Below are 25,930 nucleotides of genomic sequence, written 5' to 3'. Positions count from 1 at the left end.
ACATGGATTTTGTATTCAGATGGATTTGGGTTTAAACACTGCCTCTACCACTTACCTATAGATTATTTAATCTCTTCGTGCTTTAGTTGTATACCTAGGAAAGGAGGGTTGTTATAGGGACTAAATGAAACAATATATGAAAATCAACTTTGTATGACTGGTACCAGAATGAAGACGTCGGGGAGGCTACAGTGATCATGCTATGATAGAGTTGGGTACACAAAGCCCAGGAAACTCAGGATAGAGTACTTTTTTGTGTATAGTTTTTCTTTTCTGCATGTGAGTCTTTTCTTTCTCTGTTCATTCTGTCAGTTTCCACTAGTAATTATACAATTATCTAGCTGCCTTCATTTTAAAGAAAAAAGAAAGTGAATTTTTATTTTTTTTTAAAGATTTTATTTATTTATTTGACAGAGATAGAGACAGCCAGCAAGGGAGGGAACACAAGCAGGGGGAGTGGGAGAGGAAGAAGCAGGCTCATAGCGGAGGAGCCTGATGTGGGGCTCGATCCCAGAACGCCGGGATCACGCCCTGAGCCGAAGGCAGACACTTAACCGCTGTGCCACCCAGGAGCCCCGAAAGTGAATTTTTTTAAAAAAACTACAGCTTTATAAGTGGAAGGTACCATTAGCAATGGAAGTAACTTCTTTTATTGCCAAATTTCTGTAAAAAATTAGCCTTTGTTTACTCCCAATTACTGTAGTTCACTTCTCAAGCCTTGAAACTGTCTTCTCTAAGTCATCAGTGGCGCCTAGGTGCCAGGTCTAAAGAAAACTGTCATCTTATGCATCTTTGGTATCAGAATTGGTTGACAACACTCTCCTTCCTGACATGTTTACCCCTTTCCTGCTGTGGTGACACCACGTCTGTTCCCCAATCTCCATTGCTTTTGAGTTGTCTTTTCTTCTCGTAGAACTGTGATTCCCAGGAGTTCTCTCCTATAGACCTAATTTCTTTTTACCCTGGAAATCTTATCTTTGACTACAGCCTTAATTTTAATTACCACAAATGACTCTCCAATCTAGGGATTGTCCCATAAAGTTGTCCTGAATTCCAGATCTACAAATCTAATACCACTGACATTAAAAATGGCATCTCAAAATTAACGTGTCAAATATGGTGTACAAATGGTTGTAAACCCTATTGACACAGAACCACCACCTCCTCTTGCCCCACATCACACCTTTCAATCCATGGCACTACTTCCCACCCAGATGATTGAACCAAGGATCTGGTTCCTAACTCTTGGCCCCTTTATATCCAAACTGTCAAAGCTTATCAGTTCTTTACCATCCCCACAAAACACTTCTTAAAGGAGTGATTCTATCTCACAAGTCTTCATTTCTTACCTCACACTTACTCTGACATGGCACAGTCTAACTTCTGCACCCAAGTAGTTCTTGTTAAGGTCACTCTGTTGTGCCATTCATGCTTGCCTAACTGTCTTCCTTTCTGCTCTTACAGGATACCGCTGAGAGCACTTCTCGGGCCCTGCTTAGGGACCGAATGTAAGGCAACTTAGGAAAGGAGAATTTATCATATTAGTTTTCAGAGACAGATCTTATTAGCCTTTTATCCCCCATTGTGGAGTACTCTCAACTCTTCAGACTTTTAAAGGGCATTTACTTCATTCCTAGTATTAGATTGTTTAATTTCTTTTTTTTAAGTCGTTTTTTAAAAAGATTTTATTTATTCATTTGAGAGAGAGAGAGCCAGCCAGTGAGAGAGGGAACACAAGCAGGGGGAGTGGGAGAGGGAACACAAGCAGGGGAAGTGGGAGAGGAAGCAGGCTCCCAGCTGAGGAGCCCAATGCGGGGCTCGATCCCAGAACGCCAGCATCACGCCCTGAGCCAAAGGCAGATGCTTAACAACTGAGCCACCCAGGTGCCCCAGATTGTTTAATTTCTATTCAAGAGCAGAGACATAGTTCCTAAAACTTGCCTGAGAAATTTTAAAAAAATCAATCAATTGTACATTACACATTGTCATTTGCCTACTTTAAGAAGGTACGGACATTTTTGGTAATTGGAAACCAAGTCACTGGTTATTGCATATTAAGTTTACAATATAGAGAACCTATGTAATTCTGGGAAATAACTATACTTAGTTATTTTGATAATTGTGCATATTGCTATTATACTCCTATTAATTTGGAAGAATGTTGGTAAGACTGTTAAGCAAATATTGAGCTCCATTATGGATAATGAACTATTCTTGGTGCTACAGGGATATAAAGTTTTAGGAAAAAAATAGGACATACTATACAGTGTCATTAGTCAAAAAAATTATAAAAAAGTACATATTTCATCCAATGTAAAAAGTATTCCCTCTAAATATATATTTTCCACTCAGGAGGTTAAAATATTAAGATGTTCTATTCATCAACAATTTAAAATACATTTGGAAAAATTAATCTATATATATAGATTAAAGGAAATACAAAATTTTGCACATTTCTTTAAATGGATATTCTGATTTTCTGATTTCTAATTTTATACCAAAACCCACCCTTCTTGTTTGAAGCATTACAATGAATTGTGCATCTTTTCACATTCCTCAAGCTGCAAAAGTCAATATGAAAAAACAAAGCACATTTCAATAGGACGTAATATCATTTTCTTTGATCCAGCTGCCAAATTAGTAGAGAATGCCCACACTGAACGAAAATGCTATGTAAAGCCTTCAAACGAGGCATTTTCAACAAGACAGCAGAACACAGAGAAAAAGTGGAACAAAACCATATTGTATGCTTAATTAGGACAAAAGAAGCAGAAAACAAACACCAACTTGATGATTGTCATATGGTTCAGAACATGACTGATACGGAAACAATGTTAAATCAGAGCTCAAAAATGAATAGAAAAAACAACTTTGCATGACTTAGATTTCTCATATCTGGTTCTCATCTCTTTTGAGATTCACATGTATAGAGGTCTTGATGTTGTCCAAGATATTTTGACAAAAAGCATTCAGGATATAAGTGTTGACTACTTGAGTGATATTTGCCAGATCTAGCTATGTGTGTAGACTGACAGAAAATTGGAACAGAAACCAGAGTGGCAGGCTCAAATTTGTCACTAATGAAAATCTTTTTGTAAGTGTTGAATTATTCAACTTAACATTTCTGCAACCCAGAAGAATTCCTCCATCCCATCGTTTCCCATAAGAGATCATGCATTTTATTCCTAACTCTTCCACCAGTGAACTCTATGACCATGGACAAATCATCTGTGGTGTTTTTATATGCTCATTTGCAATTTGAATAAGGGTCGCACTAGATAATCTCTAAGCTCTCTTCCATCACTAACATTCCGTGATGCTGTTGAAGACAGGATTATTTTGAAGATTAAGGAAAGAATAAATTTGTACATTTTACTTAATTATTACTTAAATATGTGACATAAAATGAAGTCACAAGAGAGTAAGTTGTATCTTGGGAGAATCAATTAGGGATTTGAATAATACTGATTCAAGAGATCTCTTCAGCAAGAAATCATGCCTGGCAGCAAAAACTCAAAAGAATGCCAACAGAATCCATATTGCCCAATCCCAATTTTGTTATGTAGAATTGTACTCTTTAACATGCTTTCTGGAAAAAGCCATATTTTATAGATAAGTTTTACATTTTTAAAAATGGAGAAAGTGGAAGGAAATGCTGACATGATGTCTTAGAGCACGAAAGTGTACACAGCTGCACTTGTTGAGACCGCGGCAATAGAGTATGTTACAATTTAGTTATTTTTTCATCCTCTAATTACTCTATACCTGTGGTCATTGATGTGCCGTGTCATAACATTGCTATGTGGGGTGCTCACAAAATTCTCCTCCAAACACTTGTGGCAGTGAAGGGCCTGAGGACTGTTAGTAATTATAAGGACAACAAGCACAAACTGGAACTGTTCTGAGCAAACTGAGACATGCAGTCACCCTATTGGGTTGTGTTTCTATTTCTTGTTTTAGGAAGATGTTTACTGTAAATATTGTTTCATTATCCCTTATTTTAGGTTAATCTCTATTACCATTTGCTCTGAATTATTCTTTAAATTGGGGTTTAATTTAAAAAATCCATCATTAATTAGTTATGTGACTTCAACATATTTTTAAAAGAATTCTTTTGAATCTTAGTTTTCTGATCTAAAGATTATTTAAAAGGGCATATGTAAAGAGCCTAGCACATAGGCTAGGCTCAGAGGGAAAAACAAGTGACTTACTTCCCTTGATTAGATAAAGAACAGTACTCTTCGTTTATCAAACTTTCAAAGATAGTTGGGAAGACAGATCTGAGAGCATAACTGTCTTTGTGTGTGTGTGTGTCTCTGTGTGTGACAATCTGTTCTGCAGTTCTTTTTTGCTTTATTAAATACAATATCCATATTGGTATTGAGACATTTCTTTTATATTGTTCCACTTTTTAAGGTGCTATCTGATATTAAAGTCTTCCATCAAGGATCTATCTGGATCTATCTGGGTGTGGCAGTTTTGAGGTTTAGAAACCTTTATAGGGTTCAGAATCATGCTTTCTATCATGCCCTTCTGGTACCTTAAAAGCCAAGATCTTCGTGTGTTTCATTTATAAGAAATAGAGAATTACTTCCTCTTTTCGAAACTCTCTGATCACTTGACTTCTATAGCATCGCAATGTTTTCATTATCCATGTAGTTCTTTAAATGTTCCTTCTTTCCTTTCTTCTCCTCCTTCTCCTTCTTCTCCATCTTAGTGTACTTCTCTTCCTCTAGTTGACTTTTAAACCTTGGTGTCTGACAGGGGCCATTTTGGCCCTGTACTCATCCTACCTGCATTCACAGATCTCATGCACTGTCATAATTTCAACAAACACCTCTTGCTGATCATCTCAAATCTATACATCTCTAGCCAACAACATTCCTGTGATCATCAGATTATCTATTTAATTTAATATTTTATTTATGAAATATTATATATTATATATAAAATATAAATCCATTTAATAATAAATAGACATCTCTGCCCACATAGCACTTGGCTTACCTCTCCACCAATCTCATTTCCCTTTTTCCATTTTTTCTTTCTTTAGATGGCTCCATATATACCATCATTGTCCAGCTACTCAGCTTAGAAACCTGGGAATCCTTCTTCTTTCTCATTTAATCAAAACCAAAATTCTACCAATTTGATTTATTACTATTTATTAATTATTCTTTAATCTATATTTTCTATCTATCTTTCCCTACCCTAGTCAGATCTTTTAATTTATTTTCTAGATCATGCATTGGCTTCCTAACTCTTCCCTATGCTTTCAGTTGTGTCTTTCTTTAATCCAGCCATAGATTTGTCCATGCCATTCTCTTAAATTTTTCAGTGGCTTCTCCTCCCCTTCAGGAAGAAGTCTTTGCTCCATATCATGGTACCCAAGACCATCCTTGATCTAGCCTTTGCCTGACCCATCTTCTTCTCTAGGCACAGCTCTTATCTCTTGTCACTTCTGACCACATATGTTATATGTTACTATCATGGAACTGCTTCCAATTCTCTTTGCATGTGTGTGCACCCATACAAAGAAATGCACGTGACCACCACCACCGTTGCTGTGCTGTCTTCTAGGTTCTGTGCCCTTGGCCTATAGTCATCTTTTTCTTCTTCCCCTTCCTTTTTGACAACATCTCACATATCTTTTACTCATGGGACTAGTACAGATGTCATCTACTCTAAGAAGCAAAAGGTTTTGCTAGCATTTTGTTAGGATTTCTTCACTCTATCCCATATACATATGCATATTTTTATCATATTGTGTATTAATTTTCTGTTTTATATAAGTCTTACCCCACTAAACTGTGAGCTCTTTGAGGTCAGCAGCCATATTGTTCAGTTTTGAAATTGCAATTTCTAATATAGTCTGGAACATATTAAGTGCCCAAAACCTTTACTGAATGAATGAATTTAATAAATGAATACATTGATTCTAATATTTACTAACTTACAGTAATTATGTATTTGTTCATGTGTTGTCTCATTTAATTGAAATGATTTGTGCATATATAATAACATCAATGTAAAACACATTTAATCCATATTAAGTTATTGTTTATGTAATCCATTGGAATTCATGGCTCAATATCTGCAAGAATTTCAAGCAAGGAAGCTGAGTCCAGAATCTTCAAAAATAATGAAAGAGAATCTTAGGTCACTTGAGGAATATTAAAAAACATGCAAGTCACAAGCTCTAATAACTTTCCATATATTACCCTTAATTTCATTTCATCCTTGATTTTCTCACATCTCAAATTGTTCTAATCTACTAAAATATTCTCTGGAGCACTTTTCTTTATCCTCTCTCCTCATTTCTTTTTTATTTAGATTGTTATTTGGGCAAAGAGAATCCTTCCTGTTTAATAAGGAGAAGGGGAGGGAATAACTGAGTGATAGAACACCAGCTTCTCTTTAGAAGATGGAGGCAAGGAGTGTTACAGACAATTTCATCTTATGATTGCTGCCCAAGCACATATATATGTATGTTTGAATATGGCATTACTGTCTTTAGATTATCGGTCAATTCCTCTTTTATATTATTATGTGGAAGACATCTTTATGTGAAAGTACCCTTCCACCGCAGGTGATTACATCCCCTCTTTAAAACAAAACACAGCACAACAAAACAAAATAAAGCACAACTCTGAACATGTAGCCCTTTCAGCCATACCTATAATGCAAGTATGTTTTACAGCCCTATTGGTTTGTTGAAAGGACAGATCTTGGGCTCAGTACTTTTTCTCTCTTTGTAGTTTGTTCGTGATTAGAGTCTATGTACTTCATGCTTTATACATTACCAACAGCTGTATGATGAAGATCCAAGGAAAGCCTCTCTCAAAATAGTTTTGTTGCATAGAGAAAATGGCATTTATGTGCTTTGGCAGGAGATATATTCTTGAGCCATGTTCAATTTTGAAACTTGAATGGAAAAATGCACTGCATGGAGAAGCCACCCACACAGGATACTGAGCTGAGTCTATTGTTAGAAGAAGAAAGAGGCACCAACAAGGCATAGAGCTCTGGGTACCTCTGTGAGCTTGTGCACACTGTTAGGCAGGGGACCTCGCCTCAGCAATGCACGTGTTCAAGAAGAGGCAAAGCAGGAAACCTGCCCTTAGCCCAGTGTCTTTACATAACCAGAATTTGGCTTTGCATTAGCTTACTTAGATAACAGTTTCACAAATTAAAACAATAACAACAACAACAACAAAACTTTACTCATTTACTCATTACATCGTAATAGTCCTATAATTTGGGAATCCTTTATAGTTTGCAGTAGAAGGTTCTGCCTTAGTCAGGTCCTGAAGGCAGTGCCTAATCAACCAGTCCCCTCACCTTTATGTACTCAGTGTTTCTGCGTTCTCACTAGTGTCATGGGGTAGGGTGGGGTGTCATTTTGCTTAGTTCTTTCAGTAAAGACTACTCAGCCAGCCACATTTGAATCACAGTAGCTGATTTAAAGCCTTTTACCTCAATAGCAGTTACAGGTGTTAAAAGGAGTGTCCGCAATTGCTGGGTCATAGGATAGCTCTATTTTTAACATCTTGAGGAACCTCCATACTGTTTTCCAGAGTGGCTGTACCAGCTTGCATTCCCACCAATAGTGTAAGAGGGTTCCCCTTTCTCCACATCCTTGCCAACATTTGTTGTTTCCTGTTTTGTTAATTTTTGCCATTCTAATTGGTGTAAGGTGGTATCTTATTGTGGTTTTGATTTGTATTTCCCTGATGGCTAGTGATGTCTCCCTCTCTGATTTCTCCCCCTTCAGATTTCCCTCCCTTCCCCTATGGTCCTCTGTGCTTTGCTTATGTTCCACATGTAAGTGAAACCATATGATTATTGTCTTTCTCTGCTTGACTTACTTCACTTAGTGTAATTCCCTCCAGTTGTGTCCATGTCAATGCAAATGGTGGGTATTCATCCTTTCTGATGGCTGGGTAATATTCCATTGTATATATGAACCACATCTTTTTTATCCATTCATCTGTTGAAGGGCATCTTGGCTCCTTCCACAGTTTGGCTATTATGGACATTGCTGCTATAAACATTGAGGTGCATGTGCTCCTTCTTTTCACTACATCTGTATCTTTGGGGTAAATACCTAGTAGTGAGACTATGGACCCCAGGAAACAAACAGGGTTTCAGAGGGAAAGACGGTGGGGGGAGGGGGTAACAGGTTGATGGTATTAAGGAGGGCACATGTTGTGTTGAGCACTGGGTGCTATGTGTAACTAATGAGTCTTTGAACACTACATCAAAAACTAATGATACAGTGGCCAACTGATCATAATTTAAAAATTTTTAAAAATAGAGGAATATCTGCCTGCATCAGTAGTTATTTCTCAATAATTCAGTATTGTGTTAAGTTGCCTCACAACTGGGAAAAATTTTCTGTTTTTATACCCAGTTACCTTTGTAGTATGTGAGGCTGCCCCAGCATATCAGGGCTAGAATTAATATTTATGTTTGTGATGGATCAGGCTACCAGAGGTTCTAAATGCAGTAAAGAAGGGCTACTATTGTATTAAGCTACTGCTTATGAGCCAATGACCTCCAACAGAAGGCAGGAGCTGTCTCTGAAAATCTTGTCCAAAGCCTTCCTATGACAGCTATATTAGAGGGACGCATGTCCTCATAGGCCTGAGTCACTTTATTAAGTAACTCTTTTAGTTTCTTACAACAATTTTTGCTTTTGGAGTATAAGACAGGATGAGTTCTAGGGTGCCCTGTCTCGTTTCACCAGAAATTGGTAGCTCTTCTTTCATTCAATCCATTGCCAGCCAGTGGAGCTCCTTGCCCCTTCTCTATCTACCTTATGGTGATATATTTTCCAAGAGATTTTTTTTTCTTTCCATGTCACTTGGCCTAAAGTAGAGCTACCCTAGGTCATCATGATAGTACTCCCCTATCAGGAAATCTTCTTCCTCTTCACCATGAAGAAGGGGTCAGGGAATCTATCTGAGACCCTCCTTCCTGGAAGGCACCTGGATTTGTGAAAAATCTCTCCTTTTCCAACTCTGAACTCTTTATAGCAAGAGAAATACTGACTCCATAAGTCAGATTGAAGGCCCTGTCATAGTATGTCTTCCAAGTGGCCCTCAAGGGTTTACGGTGACCCACCTCTATAGACAACTGACAGAGTCTTCAGCTTGAGGGGGGAAAATATCATTTAAATATAGGGCACACAGCTATATATAAAGGTATTTTATGACACTTCACAAAAAAACAAAAGGTGGATTAGATCTAAATCTGTCTTTATGCTAAAAACTAGTACTATGGTCTATTGAGAGGTATTAAAGACTCTTCTTCAGGAGGGTCCAAAAATGAAACAAAATCTTATTAGTGGGGGATAGTTGTGGTAGGGTTCTGTTATAGGGGAGAGTGAATGGGGAAATAGCTTCTGGATCTTTGTAATCAAATATCTCGTTTGCTTTTTAAAGACTAGTTATTAGTTGCTTAGACTTGGATTCTGAATCAGGCTTGGGAGGTGAGCTCTCAGTTTGGATTCTGCTGTCTTATTTGGTCAGCAGTACATATCAGCATATCAATGAATCCTTCATAAATCTGTGGGGAAATTTTAACTTCTGCACCACTGCACTTACCCGTAATTTATATGAGATTCCAATCATCACCTAAATCAATGAATAGCAAGGTACTCCCATGTACTGTAAGAGCTTAGTTATATTTGAGTTAATTATACAAAGTTTCTTGTGTGTTTTTATTCTACAGCCTCCACCTCAGATTTATGACAAACAGTTGGATGAAAGAGAACACACCATTGAAGAATGGAAAGGTGACTCTACCACTTAAATATACATTTTCCTTGATTGAAACTCAGAAATTATCTTTGAGGCATCTCCCTTGAAAGCAATTCAGTAGCAGATGATTTTATAATCACTATCCTCACACCACTTTCAAAGCTCTCAAAACTTTATCTATCTTTTCATATTAATAACAATATTACATGTACTCAAGAATGAAAGGAATTAATTACTAAAACGTTTTAAAATTGTACTGATTGTCAAAGGATTTGTCATGATGGAGGGCAAGGTTTAATTTAAAATTTCAGAATGACACATTCCATGTTCATACATAAAATTATCACATAAAACAAACAAAATTATGTCTAAGATGGCCCTAGACATTAGAAAATAAAAGATAATTAATATATGAATTAATTCACTTCATTTATAGGACTTGAAAATATAAATAGAAAATATTTGTATCTAAATGGCTTATTTATCCTTCAAAGTAAGAAAATAATGACTAAATACATTAGACATTAGAAAATAAAAGATAGTTAATATATGAATTAATTCACTTCATTTATAGGACTTGAAAATATAAATAGAAAATATTTGTATCTAAATGGCTTATTTATCCTTCAAAGTAAGAAAATAATGACTAAATACATTCATTTTTTTTCACCAGAACTTTTTCAAGCACATAATGCATGGTCAAGATTATACTCAGGGTGAAATAAACCAGAAACTATGAAGAATTGTTAAACTAATATAAATAACTACAGAGTGGAGTAAATATGAAAAACTAAATGCAGATCATAACAAACCATTAGGTTAAAATGAGGAGGAACATAAATGGAAGATCTGAAGAGAAGAAATATTTTAGCTGCTTTGAAGGAAATAATCACTATAAGTTGGGGAGGAAAAACAAGAAAATACCATTATAGGGACATATGGGGGGGAAAAAGGGTAGAAATGAGCAAAAAGTGTTATAAAGATAACAAAGAGATTTCTCTAGTCAAGGGGTCTTGTTGGAGAATATGGAAAAATGAACACATACAAACAGTGGACCAAGTAAACAAAGATGCTAAATGATAGAAAAGACTTGATTGATCTAATAAGGACCAGAAGTTACCGTTAAGAGTTCATGTGTAGGTAGGTGTTAGGTTATAAATATCACTTGAGGATGAACATGGACTAAATTGGAAACTGGGGAAAGAAATACTTGTAAAGGACAATGATTATATAAATTGCAACCTGTCGCAAAGCATGAATAAGAAGCTCTGATTTTTAGTTAAAAGGGGAAAATTTAAAGAAAGAAGATATACACTTTTTAACTCTAGCAAAAAAAAAAAAAACAAAAATGGATGCTAGTTTGGGAATAAATGTAATAATTGTTATAATGTTGGGTTTTAGGCAAGTTTAGTTTTACAAGTCCAAGATTTGAGTCTAGCAAAAAGTGAAGAAAGAGTTGGAAAATTGTTGGGAACCAATAGTTTAAAGTCAGGAGGGTATGTGCATCTCTTAGGGAGTGAATATAGAAGAAATCTGGATACTCAAAACTGAGCCATTAAAGTTCTTAAGAGATAATGTTAGATGGCATTAGAAATCCCCCCAAAGAATTCAGAACCAAGCAAAATGTGTATTCTTCACACATTTGTTTGGTCAAATGTTTTATTGAGCACTTACTTTTGCCAGGTTCTGTGCTATTGCAAAAAGAAGTAGAAATAGAGGAGTAAAGGAATCCCAATTGATTTGTAGTTTACTCAACCCCATCAAAATGTTATTATTTGTCATTAACTAGTAAGTTTTGTCTGCATATTAAAGAGAAATTTGTTTTTTATGACCCTGATATTTGTTTCTTACAGAACTTATCTACAAGGAAGTAATGAATTCGGAAGAAAAGACTAAAAACGGTGTTGTAAAAGGACAACCTTCTCCTTCAGGTACTCACTCTCAGCGAATAACTAACAAACCAGTACTTGTGTATTTTTTTTTTTTTTTGGCCTTGAGGGGGGATTGCAGCCAATAACATTGTTAATAGAGCACATGAACTAATATCATATGATTATTTCTCTCCAGCGATTTTCATTCTACTCCTTTTGATATTTAGTGTGGCATTCATTCTGATTATTCTGATTATGATAACCAGCGCGAGAGTTTTTTCAAAATTATTTTAAGATAATAGTGACTCTTGAAGAAATATTAACATTGGCTAGTTAAAGAGTAACTGTTTCTCATCAAAACACATCCATCATGTGCTCTGACCATCATGTCTATGTAGAGGTCAGGAATCCCTCCAGCCAAAACCTCTTTGCTGTCACTCCAATGTTGGAACTCTCCCCAAGGTTGGTGTGACAGTAGTTAAAGCATCTGCTAAGATGGGTTCTGATTAAAGTCAGCATGCAAAATCTCTCAGTTTGCCATCTACAGAATCAAACACACATTTCTACGTATACTGTGTGTATTTTGCTGATCCTAGTAATGTGCTTTAGGATTACATGAGATAGTTTACTTACACTCAATGCTGATATATTTTTCGTAAGACCTATGTTCTGAATGTAAAGAAAATATATAAAGAGTTTTAGAAAATGTGATAGCTTATCTCTAGCTTTAAACTACACTCAACTGACAGCGTAGGCTGCAAATGATTAGTTGTTTAGAGGAAAAAGAATTTGGTGCCTGACCTTTGATAATAGTTTTTTCTCATGCACTTTAAATAGTTTCAGGAAAGGCACCTGGGTGGCTCAGTTGGTTAAGTGGCTGCCTTTGGCTCTTGTTGTGATCCCAGGGTCCTGGGATCAAGCCCCACCTCAGGCTCCTTGCTCAGGGAGGAGCCTGCTTCTCCCTCTGCCTGCCACTCCTCCTGCTTGTGCTTGCTCTCCCCCACCCTCTGTGTCAAATAAATAAATAAAATCTTTAAAAAAGAAAGGAAGGAAGGGAGGAAGGAAGGAAGAAAGGAAGGAAGGAATTGTAAACAAAAAAGTAAAAAAAATAAAAATAAATAAATTGTTTCAGGAAAAAAGGTATAGGATGAATTAATCAATTCTCCATACTGATACTACTCTTTGAACAACTGGTTTGCACCCAAATCACTATGATGTCCAAACAGATACAATTCAGTTATGACATTTCTTTTTTCTCATTCAAGTAATGTCCAATTCTATCCCAAGTCTTTCCTTTCCTCAAAGAAGGTGAAGGAAATCACTGGGGTTATCTGCCCACTCTGCTCATTCATTCTAGCATCCAGATTGATACAGGTCTGTAGAAGTGGTCCCGAACTTACCTGCATGTTCTGTCTGCTGCTGATTAAGGAACCCAAAGACGAAATCTAACAGCCTCAAGATGCCACCTGCTAAGGCAGAAAGACCCCTTGTTTTAAGAATTTCTATAAAGGCCAGAACACATTTTTCTATAATCATTAAGAAGTCAAAATACCAGGATCCAATGAAGGTGACCTAGGAGCTCAGGGTAGGACTAGACCAATTTTTTTTTTTTTTTTGCTGGGTCTCTTCTATTCATCTTTAATTCAAGTTATCATTTATTCATCGGAGGTGGGATCATGCCACCCACCCCAGGACATCCCATCTTCCGCTTGTTTCCTCTTCCATTTTGCCCTCGGCCCTAACCAGGACTCCACAGCAGGTCATCTGTGATGACATAAAATCCACAATTTTCTTTTCAAAACTGTCACAAAAATCTTATTCTCACGACTCATTTTATGCCAACAGTACAGTTCAGGGAAGGCAAAAAGGGACCTAGGATGGTACAAGTGAGACTAATTAATCATTGAAGGGTGGGATGAGCGGTCCGCTATACAAAGAGTGTTTGAATATTTGGTAAGGGAATGCAGTTTGTGTATAATCAGGCATAATTCTTTAATCACTAAAACCATAATTCTTATGCAAAAGGGGAGTACATGTAGAAGTTTCTTTTAACTCATTAATGAGGGAAATGGCCGAATGGCAAAGGTAGTTCAATGAAGATATGAGGAATTAGGATTTATGTAGTCTGTAGGGAAAAAAAGAATACTGAAATAAGATCACCAAATTAACCCAAACCTTGTAAATGTCCTACAGGACAACCAAACCTACCTTTGTGGTTATCTTTTCTACCAGGCAGAAAAAAATGATACTTTATTAGTTTTATACAAGTTTACAGTGTTGTAAAACATCTAGCTCCTAATCTATTGAGAAAAAGAAATTACACAAAGTTACGTTCCACGAAGAGTCAGATGACCCTTAGGTGGGCGTTTTACAAAAGGCTCAAGTGTGATATTCAAAGGTTGCATAGTCATTTTTTTTTTGCCTTATTCCCACGTGTTGGATAATATTCTGAATAGTATCTAAAGTTACTCTCATACACAACTGTGTGCTCTGAATAGGCTGACCAAAGTCTTGACCAAGTAAAACCCTTTAAGTTTGTAAGAAATACATTTAAGGTGAATAAAACCAAAGACTAGTTTATATAACAGTTTCTTATTTCTGGAGGGGCTAGAAAATAAAGCCATTCCACTAAATTATTTAGTGATTAATATAATCTAGTCTTGGAGAATTAGAATACTGGGCCAGGGCGTATGAAATTGCTGCCAATTCAGATTCCATTTATTTAAAATCAAACACATCACTCTGTTTAGATTCACCCACCCCAGGAGTAAATTTTTCTCTCAATTTTCCCATTTCTATTAATGGCAGCTCTATTTTCTCAGCCTCCCAGTCTGAAACCCCTGACTGACCTTTTACCGACACTTACACTATCACTGACACTTTCTACATCCCCAAAACTCTGCTTGCTGGATGTCTTACATCTAATTGCTACAACCCTTCCCATGAACACCACTGTGATTAAAGTTTTCCTGAAGTAATCTTTGTGGCTCTAGTCTCTACCTAAATTGATCTTTCAAGACTGTAGGTTTTGGAAATTCCACTGCTAAGCACTCTCCAGTGGCTTTTCATCGTGGGCAGTTTAAGCCTACTAACCATTTCCTGACATTGATGATCCTCATAATATATCCTGGTTTTTCCACCTTTCACATTACACCTGTTGTAGGGTCCTATGTTACCATTATTTTACTTGATTGGACCCCCCCTTTTGGAATGTTGCCCATTCTAAATTGTTCTCTTATCAAATACTACCATTTCCCAAAATATTTTTCATATCTGTCCTAAAAGCCTTTTCATATCTTCTCAAAGAATAAGGTATTTCCTTCTTATGGGTCCTGCTGGTTCCTATATTTTAAAGAGTGTTTTATAACCTCTTATTGATTGTAAATTCAATTGAGAAGAAAGACTGTATGTATCCATCCTCGTGTACCATGCAGTGCCTGAGTGTTGTGCCTTGCATACAATAGTGGCTTGATAAATATTTATTAGTTTGAAAATTGCTGCTCAGGTCCTCCCTTATGTTTCTTGGTGCTATTCTAAAGACGGAATTCAAGACAGGATCAAAGCTATAATACAGTATGCAATTCAGTATGTTCTTATGCCAGGAAATATTTATTCACCCTAGTAATGGCCATAAAGAGACGTGAGCCAAGTATCAAGTATATGCATTGCTGTTATTGGTTTGGCATTTGCTCATGCTTCAGATAAAGATTTGCTTTCAGATGGTTATTTGGTTATTTACTTATTCTGGAAAATGCATATTCCTAAATTTTTTATGGGCTTGTTTATTGTGTTATGATTAACACGACACTGAAAATACGCCACTTAGGCCCTACATACATGTGAGAAGGCTGAGCCATTGTTTTTAAACATTCTGCCTACCTGTAACAGTCATGAATTTTTTACTTTGTACACATGCCCTAAACTACAGTTGACTGGCTTAACCAATTTATAGTTAAAATGATGTGGATTCAGTCTTTCACTACATGATTTTAAAGGAGAATATTCATGGCTTGATTTTGAGGCATCATATGTATACTATATATTACACGATATGATGATGTATGATGTATTTGTATGCAGCATGTAGAAGCGTAAGACAGCCTTGTGTGGGGGCTGACTACTAGCTCATGAGAGCCACTTGTCTGTATCTCCCAACTATGAGTTTATTGACCTTGTGTTAGTAGCTTGGAATCCACCATGCAGGATTTAAGATGTGGAAATTGGCTAACTCTACAAATCAGGGCAATTTTTTCTCCCTGGAAAGCCAATTGAATTTTTATGGGCACACCACTGCGTGTGTATGTGTGTGTGTGTGTGTGTGTGCGCGCATGCAAGCGCACACATGGGCACACACGTAATACATATATATGCAGTAGACTGTGCTGGAAAAAAAAGCAATTACTAAGAAAACTTGAAAAGTCAGCTTTTTTGCATTCTTCGTTGTATTCACCTTTTTTCATTACTGTTTGCATATCATATTTTATTTTGTAAAGAGCGAGGATGAGGTAATAGTACAACATAGACTCCCTTACTATTAAGTCATGGCAACACTGGGAACCTGACAGCAAGAGAATAAGTAAATGCAGTTTTTTACTGATAAAATTTTTCTAATACCCAAACTCATGTTTTAGTGATACCTTTGAAATACAAATAGGAAGTTAAATGTGCATTTGTAGAACAATATATAAGCTTGAAATTTATTGATGGAATTGTTGTATATCAATAAGAAATAAATCTAAACTTCAGATATGTTTCTAGATAAATAACTGTACTCCCATCTACTATCTGATTTCACTTGCATAGTGATTTATTTTCAAGAATAGCATGGCTGCTTGCTTTCTGAATTGATTTGTAAAGATTGCTAAGGGAAAAGCAGTCTGAGTATAGAAATTAATTTTCTTCTAAAGCATTTGTTATAAAATATTAGAGCTAGAACAAATATAGGAGGTCATCTAATCCAAAATTTCTCAGTCTGTTCACCACCCCCATTCCACTCAAGAAGTAAACCTCCCATAAGTAACAATGACTCACCAACTTAAAGATACTTAGCATCAGGATGGGTAGAGATTTTTCAGAATCTCTAAATGACAGATAAAATTTCCCAGGTGACTTTCATATACAACCCCCCCCCACCACTTCCCATATTCCACACATTATAGCAGTGTGCCATTCCAAATTAGAGTCATTGATCTAGTCCAGTAGTCACCATTTTTTATTTAAAAATCTCGGCCCCAAACAAGCTGAGACTCAAGATGACGCATAAAAAGAAGGGAATATATGTCAGTGATTTTTTTATTCTAGTATTTCGTCTAATTCTCTATGTCTACTTTTTGTGTTTGGATGGGTCAGGAAAATAATTTCCTTTTAAAAAGCAGAACATTTTGGGATGCCTGGGTGGCTCCGTCTGTTAAGCGTCTGCCTTTGGCTTGAGTCATGATCCCAGGATCCTGGGATCAAGTCCTGCATTGGGCTTCTTGCTCAGTGGGGAGCCTGCTTCTCCCTCTGCCTGCCACTCCTCCTGCTTGTGCTCTCTCTCTCCTTCTCTCTCCCTCTCTCTGACAAATAAATAAATAAAATATTATAAAAAAAAGCAGAACATTGTCCCTGAAATAATGAATATCTTTTGGCTACATATTTCTAGTTTTAGAAATTTTCATTAGTATAACTTCTTTTCTTGAAAGCTTTTTTTTTTCTTTTTTTGGTCACATAGAGTTGAAAGTAGCTACTGTTCCTCATCTGCAGCCCTATTACTATTTTCAATTACTTTTAATAGCATTTTTAGCAATAAAAATTTAATGCTTTATTGATGGTAAACTTTAAAAAATGAACTTCTCTACTGGTTTCTCTGAAAAAAATATAGAAGGAAGGGATATTTATCACACTGCTAGGGGATCCTGGGTAAATGGATATTATAATCAAATTCGAGTCAGTTCAATTCAATTTAAGAGATTTTCACAAACTGTTTGGCAGTAAATTAACAACTTGAAGCCAAGGTCCATGTCTTGACTCCTCTATTTGTGTTTGGTTTTGTGGTTTACAAAGTTTATTTATTACCCACATAAAGAGAGACCTGAAAGGATCCTCCAGGAAAGCCAGAAGTGGCTGCAGTCAAGAGGGTATTTATTGTAGTGCAATAGAAGCAGTCCTGCAGAAACCACGTTTTTGGGCAATAGTGAGGAACTGGTTGATCTTTAACAACCATCCTTTTCTAAAGGACTGATTAGTGGCATTTACTGATTTCTGTGGTGTATTCTTATTGTGACCACTTGCAAGCTGCTACTGTGACATCAATGAAGGCAGAGTTGGAAGGAGATGCTGGGGCTCCTACTTGGCTCTCAGAGCCACTGAATCCAGCTCCAGCACACTGCTAGACAGGACACGTGACTGCTCCAGCACACGCGAGACAGGGAGGACCCACTCCCATACAAAAGCAGATGTAATGGGAATTTTATAGGGGAAACATTAGAAGAAAGGACCTCTCTTAATGAATTTGTGCTATAAAAATGAGGAACATTAGTCTCTGAAACCTTAGAAAGACAGTTGATAAAGATTCTGAACTTTGAATAATTGAAAACTAACTATAATTTGCATTCAACATTGATACAATAAAGGGCAAGATCATTCCATTATAGAAGTTAGCCAGCTGATGAACAAAGGGAGAAGAAAGACAAATGAACAAAATGATCATTAGCCAAAAATAGGTTAACAGTTTCACTAATTTCATAGAAGGAAGAAATTTGCTTTCCCTCACAAACCCTATCCAGGGGAGTACACATGAAAGATACTCCATACTTTGTTAAATTGGGTACTTAATCCTGTGCTGAACAGTAGAGATTGAGGAAGATAGGAGAAATGAAAAAGTATGATGGAAGAAGTAAAAAGAAGCAAGGGAAACAAACATGAGATAAATTATGTAGCAAACCTATGTGTAGCAGTGAGAGGACTTACATGGAATAACACCTAGAATGTTTCACAAGTGTGTTGACAATATGCGGCTTATTAAAATAGGTGCAGGGGGAGTGCTGTGTATTTTATAAGCGTAATCTGCAGTATGATCCCTTCTATCTGAAGAGTTTATTGAACACTACTTTCAGTTTTGCTGCCTTCATTCAGTATTATTTATAGATGTAAATTTGTTTTTCTGGGGAAATTTCCTCAACGTTCTTTGTATCATTTCTCTAGCTGCCATTTTGTAGGTTTCTGTTTATTTGTAAAAATCAAATTGTATTCTTAATATGGAGCCTTATCTCAGCTAAGTTCTCTCTCACTCTGATTTCAGTCAATACTGAACTTTTAACTGTGACAATCAGAACATGTCCACATAACCAGCTTCAGCCAGGAAAGGAGAAAAAAAACCCTAGCTCAAGAGAAGATCAGGACAATTATGTAGAGATACTTTTAAATACTTATGTACTTATTAAGATTTGTATAATGCCAAAACTTTATTTTAAAACCTTCAAACTGGTTATTTTGTCATAATTTAAATAAAACACACTAACAAAAATCTTTCTCATTAACACGGGCAGTTTGATTAATTATAACACTCATCAGATGTAGATGTCATCATTTGATCCATTTGGTCTCAATCCATTGACACTGAGACTTCCTATTTATTCAGTCAGTTGTATTTCTATATACTAGCGACAAACAGAAAGCAATTCTTTTTACAATAACATCAAAAAGAATAAAATACAAACAAATTTAACAAAAGAAGTGCAAACTTTTTATTCTGAAAACTACAAAACATTGTTGAAAGAAATTAAAGACCTAAATAATGAAAAGATATTCCATTCATTCACTGATTGGATTTAATATTGTTATGATGAGAATACTCTCGAAATTGATATACAGATTAAACACAATACCCATCACAGTCACAGCTGTCTTTTCCTTTGCTGAAATTGACAGTCTGTTCTTAAAATTCACGTGGAAATACAGAAGATACAGAATAGCCAAAACAATCTTGAAAAAAAAGAAAGTTGGAGGATTCACACTTCCTCATTTCAAAATTTATCACAAAGCTTCAATGCTCGTAACAGTGTAGTATTTGCCTGTACATATAGATCAATGAAATAAAACTGAGAATCCAGAAATAAACCCTTATGTTTATGGTCTATTGATTTGTAGCAAGGATTTCAAGACAACTCCATGCGAAAAGAATTGTCTTTTCAATTAATGGTGCTAGGACAGCTGGATATCCGCATGCAAAAGAATGAAGGTGGACTCCTAGCTCATATAGTACATAAGAATGGATTTAGGATGGATCATAGACTTAAGTGTAAAAGCTAAAATTTTAAAGCTCTTACTTGAAAACATAGTAAATTTTCATGATCTTGGGTTAGGAAGTGGTTTCTTAGATATGACACTAAAAGCACAGAGGCAAAAGGAAAAATAACAGGTAAATTCAACTACATCAAAATTAAAAACATATGTGCTTCAAAAGACACCATCAAGAAAGTGAAAAGACCATCCATACAGTAGGAGGAAAACATCTGCAAATCTTATTTAATAAGAGACTTGTCTCCTGAATACATAAAGAACTCTTATAATTCAATAATAAGAAAAAAATAATAGAAAATGGCCATAGAATCTGAATTGACATTTTTCCAAAGAAGATATACAAATAGCCAATAAGCACATGAAAAGACACCCAACATCATTAGCCATTAGGCAAATACAAATCAAACCACAGTGAAATACCATTTAACATACACTAGGATGGCTACAGTAAAAAAGATAATGAGGAATATTGGAGAGGATAAGAGAAAATTGGAGCCCACATACAATGCTGATGGGAATGTAAACTGGTGTAGCCACTTTGAAAAACAGTTTGTTAATTTCTCAAACGTTAAACATAGAACTACTCTATGATCTGCCCACTCCACTGTTTAGGTATTTATCCAAGAGAAATAAAAACTTGTACATGAAAGTTTATAACAACATTATTCATAATAGCCAAAAATAGGAATAGCCTAAATGTCTATCAAGTGTCCATCAGCTAATAAATAGGTAAACAAAAGTGATATACCCATACAATGGAATATTATTCAGTAGTAAAAAGGGATAAAGTATTGCTACATGCTACAGCATGAATGAACCTTGAAAACATTATGCTATGTGAAAGAAACCAGTCACAAAAGATCACGTATGATTCTTTTTATATAATATGTCCAGAATAGGCAGTGTTACAGACCAAAAGTGTGTTAGTCATTGCCTATGGTGGTGGGTAAGTAAGAAATAGAGTACTGTTCGGATGCTGAAAACATTACAAAATCGATTGTGATGATGGTTGCACAACTTTGTGAATATCCTAAAAACGACTGTATTATACAAATTAAATTTGTGAATTACATCTCAATAAAGCTATTACAAAAAGGAATATAAGCAATATTTCATATTTTAAGTCAAAACTAAATCTAAATGATGGTATCATGATTTTAAAGTCCTGCATAGTATAAGGATATGTCATCCAGGAGATGAATGGATGTATGAACAAAACCATCTCACTCTATCAGCCCACAATTGTTTGAGCCTTTATTAGAGTTCTGTGTCTAGTTTTAATCTCTACCCTTTGATAAGGATGTGGAAATTTGAAGATTCTGAGCAGTCAATCATAGTGACCAAAATTTATGAAAATACGTAAGGATGTTGGTATTGGTATAATTTAATCCAAACTGTGGTGGCAAGGACAGACCTGGACACTTGGGCTATGTAAGGAAGTCAAAGGTTGTCTGCTAGGATATGAAATTTACTAGTCCGTGTCAGGAGAAGAAGTGAACCAGCTCGGGACCATATCTATAAGGATACAATTAAGTAAAGTTGGAATCAATTGAAGTCAGGAAACTTTACATTACACATTGTTCTGATAATGAGACTATTTATACAAAGATGATAACACGAGCGTTAAAAATCTAGAGACATTTAAGATTGGGAGATATTCATACTTTTGTGTTTAAAGAACATGAAAAATGCATAAGCTTTTATAAAAAATAACAGGATACAAAAGAATATATTAAATGGTCACAACTAGAAAAACTTCATAGCAAAAACACTAGGGAGACATATACCCAAAGTTTAACAGTTAGTATTTATTTGAGGATCAGTGCCTCTTGTTATCTCTTTTTGTATTCTTTCATGTTGCCCATAATTTACATAAATATGTTTATGATCAACAAATTAAATTTTAAAATGCTTATGAAACACATATGATCTTTCTTAGCTTCTGTGTATGGGTACTCTCCACATATTGTCACATTTTAATCACATTTTTTCCATAGGGAAGAGATGTCTACCCCAAGAGCAAAGAGATTATTTTAACCTCTCGACTTCATAGATCTTTAATTTTTTTTTAAATTTGAGTATAGTTGACACACAATGTTACATTAGTTTCAGATACACAACATAGTAATTCCACTTCTCTATACTTTATGCTGTGTTCACCACAAGTTTTGTTGCCCGTCACCTTACAACATTATTACAATACTATTGAGCATATTCCCTATGCTGTGCCTTTATTCTTGTGACTTACTCATTGCATAACTAGAAGCCCATATCTCCTACTCCCCTTTACCCATTTTGCTCATCCCCCCACCCTTCTGCCCTCTGGCAATCATCAGTTTATTTTCTGTGTTTGTAGGTCTGATTTTGCTTTTTGTTTGTTTGTTTGTTTGTTTGTTTCTGCACTTGTTTCGTTTTTTAGATTCCACATATGAGTGAAATCATATGGTACTTGTCTTTCTCAGTATGCCTTATTTCACTTAGCATAATACCCCTCTAAGTCCATCCATGTTGTTGCAAATGGCAAGATTTCATTTTTTCATGGCTATGTCATATTCCATTTTTAAATATATTTTTATATATATATAAATACCATATCTTCCATAGCATACCATATTTATATATATAATATATATATACCACGTACTTCCATACTATACCATATTTATGTATATTTATATATATATGTATATAAATAACACATCTTGCTTATCCATTTGTCTATCAATGGATGCATAGGTTGCTTTCATATCTTGGCTATTGTAAATAATATTGTAATAAACATAGGGGTGCACATATCTTTTAAATTAGTGTTGTTTCCTTTGGGAAAATACCCAGTAATTGAATTATTGGATTACATGGTATTTCTATTTTTAATTTTTTGAGGAAACTCGATACTGTTTTCCACAGTGGCAGCACCAATGTACATTCCCATCAACAGTACATGGGGTTCATTTTTCTCCACATTCTCATCAACACTTGTTATTTCTTATTTTTTTTATGCTGGCAAATCTGACAAGTGTTGGGTGATATTTCTTTGTGGTTTTTGAAATGCATTTCCCTGATGATGTGTGATGTGGGGTATCTTTTCATGGGTCTGTTGGGCCATCTGTATGTCTTCTTCGGAAAAATGTCTATTCAGGTCCTTCGCCTATATTTTTAATCAGATTGTTCGTTTTTTTGGTGTTGAGTCCTATAAGTTCCTCATAGATTTTTTTCTGATTTATTAGATCTTTGCGATAACACTACTGTAACTTATTTCGGATCTGTTATTTTTCACCGGATGTATCTTGCACGCTATATTTGCTCAAATGAGATAACATGTTAGTGAGAATTCTTCATTTCTGATTTTATTAGCTGATTTATACTACAGATATTTTTAATAGCAAACTATTTCACAAAGCATGCATTTTACCACCTATATTGCTGAAGTATAAAGACTGTATAAAGAGAAAAAGGAAACTGTTTCCAGGGTATTATGGTTAATTATATTTACAGTGCCTCTGGCTTACTTGTCCTTTGTAGTTCTCAAAGATATATAGCTCAGCAAGTGTTACTGAGTGATTACCATGGGCAAGTTTCTTCTCGGAGTTTCAAAATCTTTATATTCCCACAGAGCAAATAAATAAGGTATTTTTTCAAATTAATTTAATAATTCAGAATATTTGTTTGTAGATCGTCAGGTAAGCAAGCCTGCTAGAAAGTAAACACACAATCAAAAAGTGGGCTCTAGCGTGGAGCCTACTTAAAAAAACCAAAGTGCTCTGGCTTCTTTTATTATTATTATTATTATTATTATTATTATTATTATTATTATTATTAGGCCTGTGGTAACTTACTGAAAGTCCTACTTAGCTTTTCTGTATGGATTTTAAGTTTGATATCACATTAATGACTATAATAACATTTACTTAATATGCCTTCATTTCTCAAGAGCTGTAGTCTCCAAGTAATTCTGATTTCTGTTCAGCCCATGTTTTTGGAATAGGACCCTTACATGTGTTTGTTTTAAAAAGCCCTACATTAAAAACCTACAGGTTCAGATCATTACATTTAAAGGTCGTGCTCATGTTCCTTTTCAATAAGACAGTGGTCTTCAACCTTTGACTACACAGTGTCTAGGAGCTTTTAAAAAATGAAAATGCCTTGACCTCACACAGGACAATTATATGGCAATATTGGAGGTGGGGGGGTGACTGGGGTTTTTTAGTGGGGTATTTTTGTTTGCTTTGGTTTTCTTTTAAGAGCATTACAGATGGTTTCCAAGGTAGAGTGAATAACTAGTGACTAGGGACTCTGTGCTATGATGTTTCGATTTTCACCATAGAACATAGTGCCCTGGATTAGTTCCAGGAAGTCTTGTTGAATGAACGACGGACTAAACACCACCTCTTGTGTCTGCCCATGCCTGCATCTGGAGTGATATGAAGTTGAGTCGAGTTCCAGTTTTAGTCATGTTGGTCTTCATTTTCTTAGCACAGGTGCAGCAGTGAACAGCAGTGAGAGTCTCCCTCCGTCTTCGTCCGTCAACGACATCTCCTCCATGTCCACCGACCAGACCCTGGCATCCGACACTGACAGCAGCCTGGAAGCCTCAGCAGGACCCCTGGGTTGTTGCAGGTGACTAGCCGCCTGCCTGCGAAACCCAGCGTTCTTCAGGAGATGATGTGATGGAACACACACACACACACACACACACACACAGACAGACACACACGCACACACACAAACACAGACACGCGACTCTAAGAAAATGGCAAGGGAGAGAATCCGAGCCTAAAATTGAAACCAATCTTTCAGCCTGCTTCTTCTCCAGAGTTCTGTATTGCAGCTAAGCTAAATGTATATTTAACTTCTAGTTGCTCTTGCTTTGGTCTTCCTCCAACGATGCTTACTACAGAAAGCAACTCAAATACAATTAGAAAAGCCTTTTCCATAAAGTGTAATTTTAATGGCTGCAAAACCAGCAACCTGTAACTGCCCTTTCAAATGGCATGACAAGGTGTGCAGTGGCCCCATCCAGCATGTGTGTGTCTCTATCTTGCATCTACCTGCTCCTTTTGGCCTAGTCAGATGGATGTAGATACAGATCCGCATGTGTCTGTATTCATACAGCACTACTTCCTTAGAGACGCTACTGTCAGTGTCCTCAGGGCTCTCCCAAGACATCCTGCACTGGGGTACCACATGGTCCATTTCACGTGATCTCTTACTCTGACATAAACCCATCTGTAATATATTGCCCGTATATAAGCTATTTAGTTTGTTAATTGATTAAGCTGTGTGTCTTATAAGAAAACATGTAAAGGGGGAAAATATGGGGGGAGTGAGCTCTCTCGGACCCTTGAAGATGTAGCTTCCAAATTTGAACTGATTAAATGGCACCTGTATACCAATTTGTAGAAAGAGCATATGTGATGCTTATGTACAGTGCGGGGGAGGGCGGGTGACAGTTTCCAGGTACTAAACGGTTTGGCCTGTAGAAGGAAGGCGGGAAGAAAAAGCCGATGGTCTGTTCTCTGACAGCAAGCAGGTAGAAGAGACTCGAGTGTAGCATTGCCGTGTGGAGGAAGACCTCAAGGAGATTATTACCCAGATACTAGGAGACACCGACACCCATATTCTAGAGAGTAGACCCCATTTGTCATTTACTAATTATGTGTCACAACTGGAAAGGGCGCAGCAGGTGGTGAGGCAGGGTTCCCACGTCCATATCTGATGGTAAAAATCCCTCCCCGCAGCAGAGTGGAATTGCCTCTGATGACGCCCTTAACAAGAAATGAACCTACGTAGACTATTTTCAGATTGCTGGTTGTGTTTTCCGTACGTGTGCTACTTCCCAGGTTTACACCCTGCCCAGTTTTAAGAAATATTACTTTCCTCTTCTGGAATAAAAAAAAAATAATTAATTTCTTAAAAACAAACCCAAAACATGGGGTGATCCTCAGGTCAGCACTGGAAAACATTTCCACAGACATTACTGTTCCTCAGGGGTTTCCCTGACTCCTTCCTGTGGCT

General features: G+C 36.2%; 1 protein-coding gene across 14 annotated transcripts in view; it reads left to right on the top strand.

The window, feature by feature from the left end:
- The window catches only part of MAPK10 (mitogen-activated protein kinase 10), a 531,796-nt gene extending 506,478 nt beyond the window's left edge, over nucleotides 1-25,318 (top strand). For 11 of the 14 annotated variants that reach the window (XM_057309896.1, XM_057309899.1, XM_057309893.1 and 8 more), the window contains 3 exons: nucleotides 9,736-9,799; nucleotides 11,618-11,695; nucleotides 24,394-25,318. In XM_057309896.1, coding sequence (XP_057165879.1) covers nucleotides 9,736-9,799; nucleotides 11,618-11,695; nucleotides 24,394-24,536 — 285 coding nt within the window. In that variant the 3' untranslated portion in view covers nucleotides 24,537-25,318. Of the gene's footprint in view, nucleotides 1-9,735; nucleotides 9,800-11,617; nucleotides 11,696-24,388 lie in introns of all 14 variants that reach the window. The other 3 variants (XM_044388109.3, XM_057309898.1, XM_057309897.1) reach the window with 1 other exon arrangement.
- The last annotated feature ends 612 nt before the right edge of the window (nucleotides 25,319-25,930 follow it).

This window comes from Ursus arctos, unplaced genomic scaffold (genome assembly GCF_023065955.2).
Source record: "Ursus arctos isolate Adak ecotype North America unplaced genomic scaffold, UrsArc2.0 scaffold_9, whole genome shotgun sequence".
In the NCBI taxonomy this organism is placed as follows: Eukaryota; Metazoa; Chordata; class Mammalia; order Carnivora; family Ursidae; genus Ursus; species Ursus arctos.
Note: the sequence above shows the minus strand (reverse complement) of the source record. Positions and strands in the feature narration are given on the sequence as shown.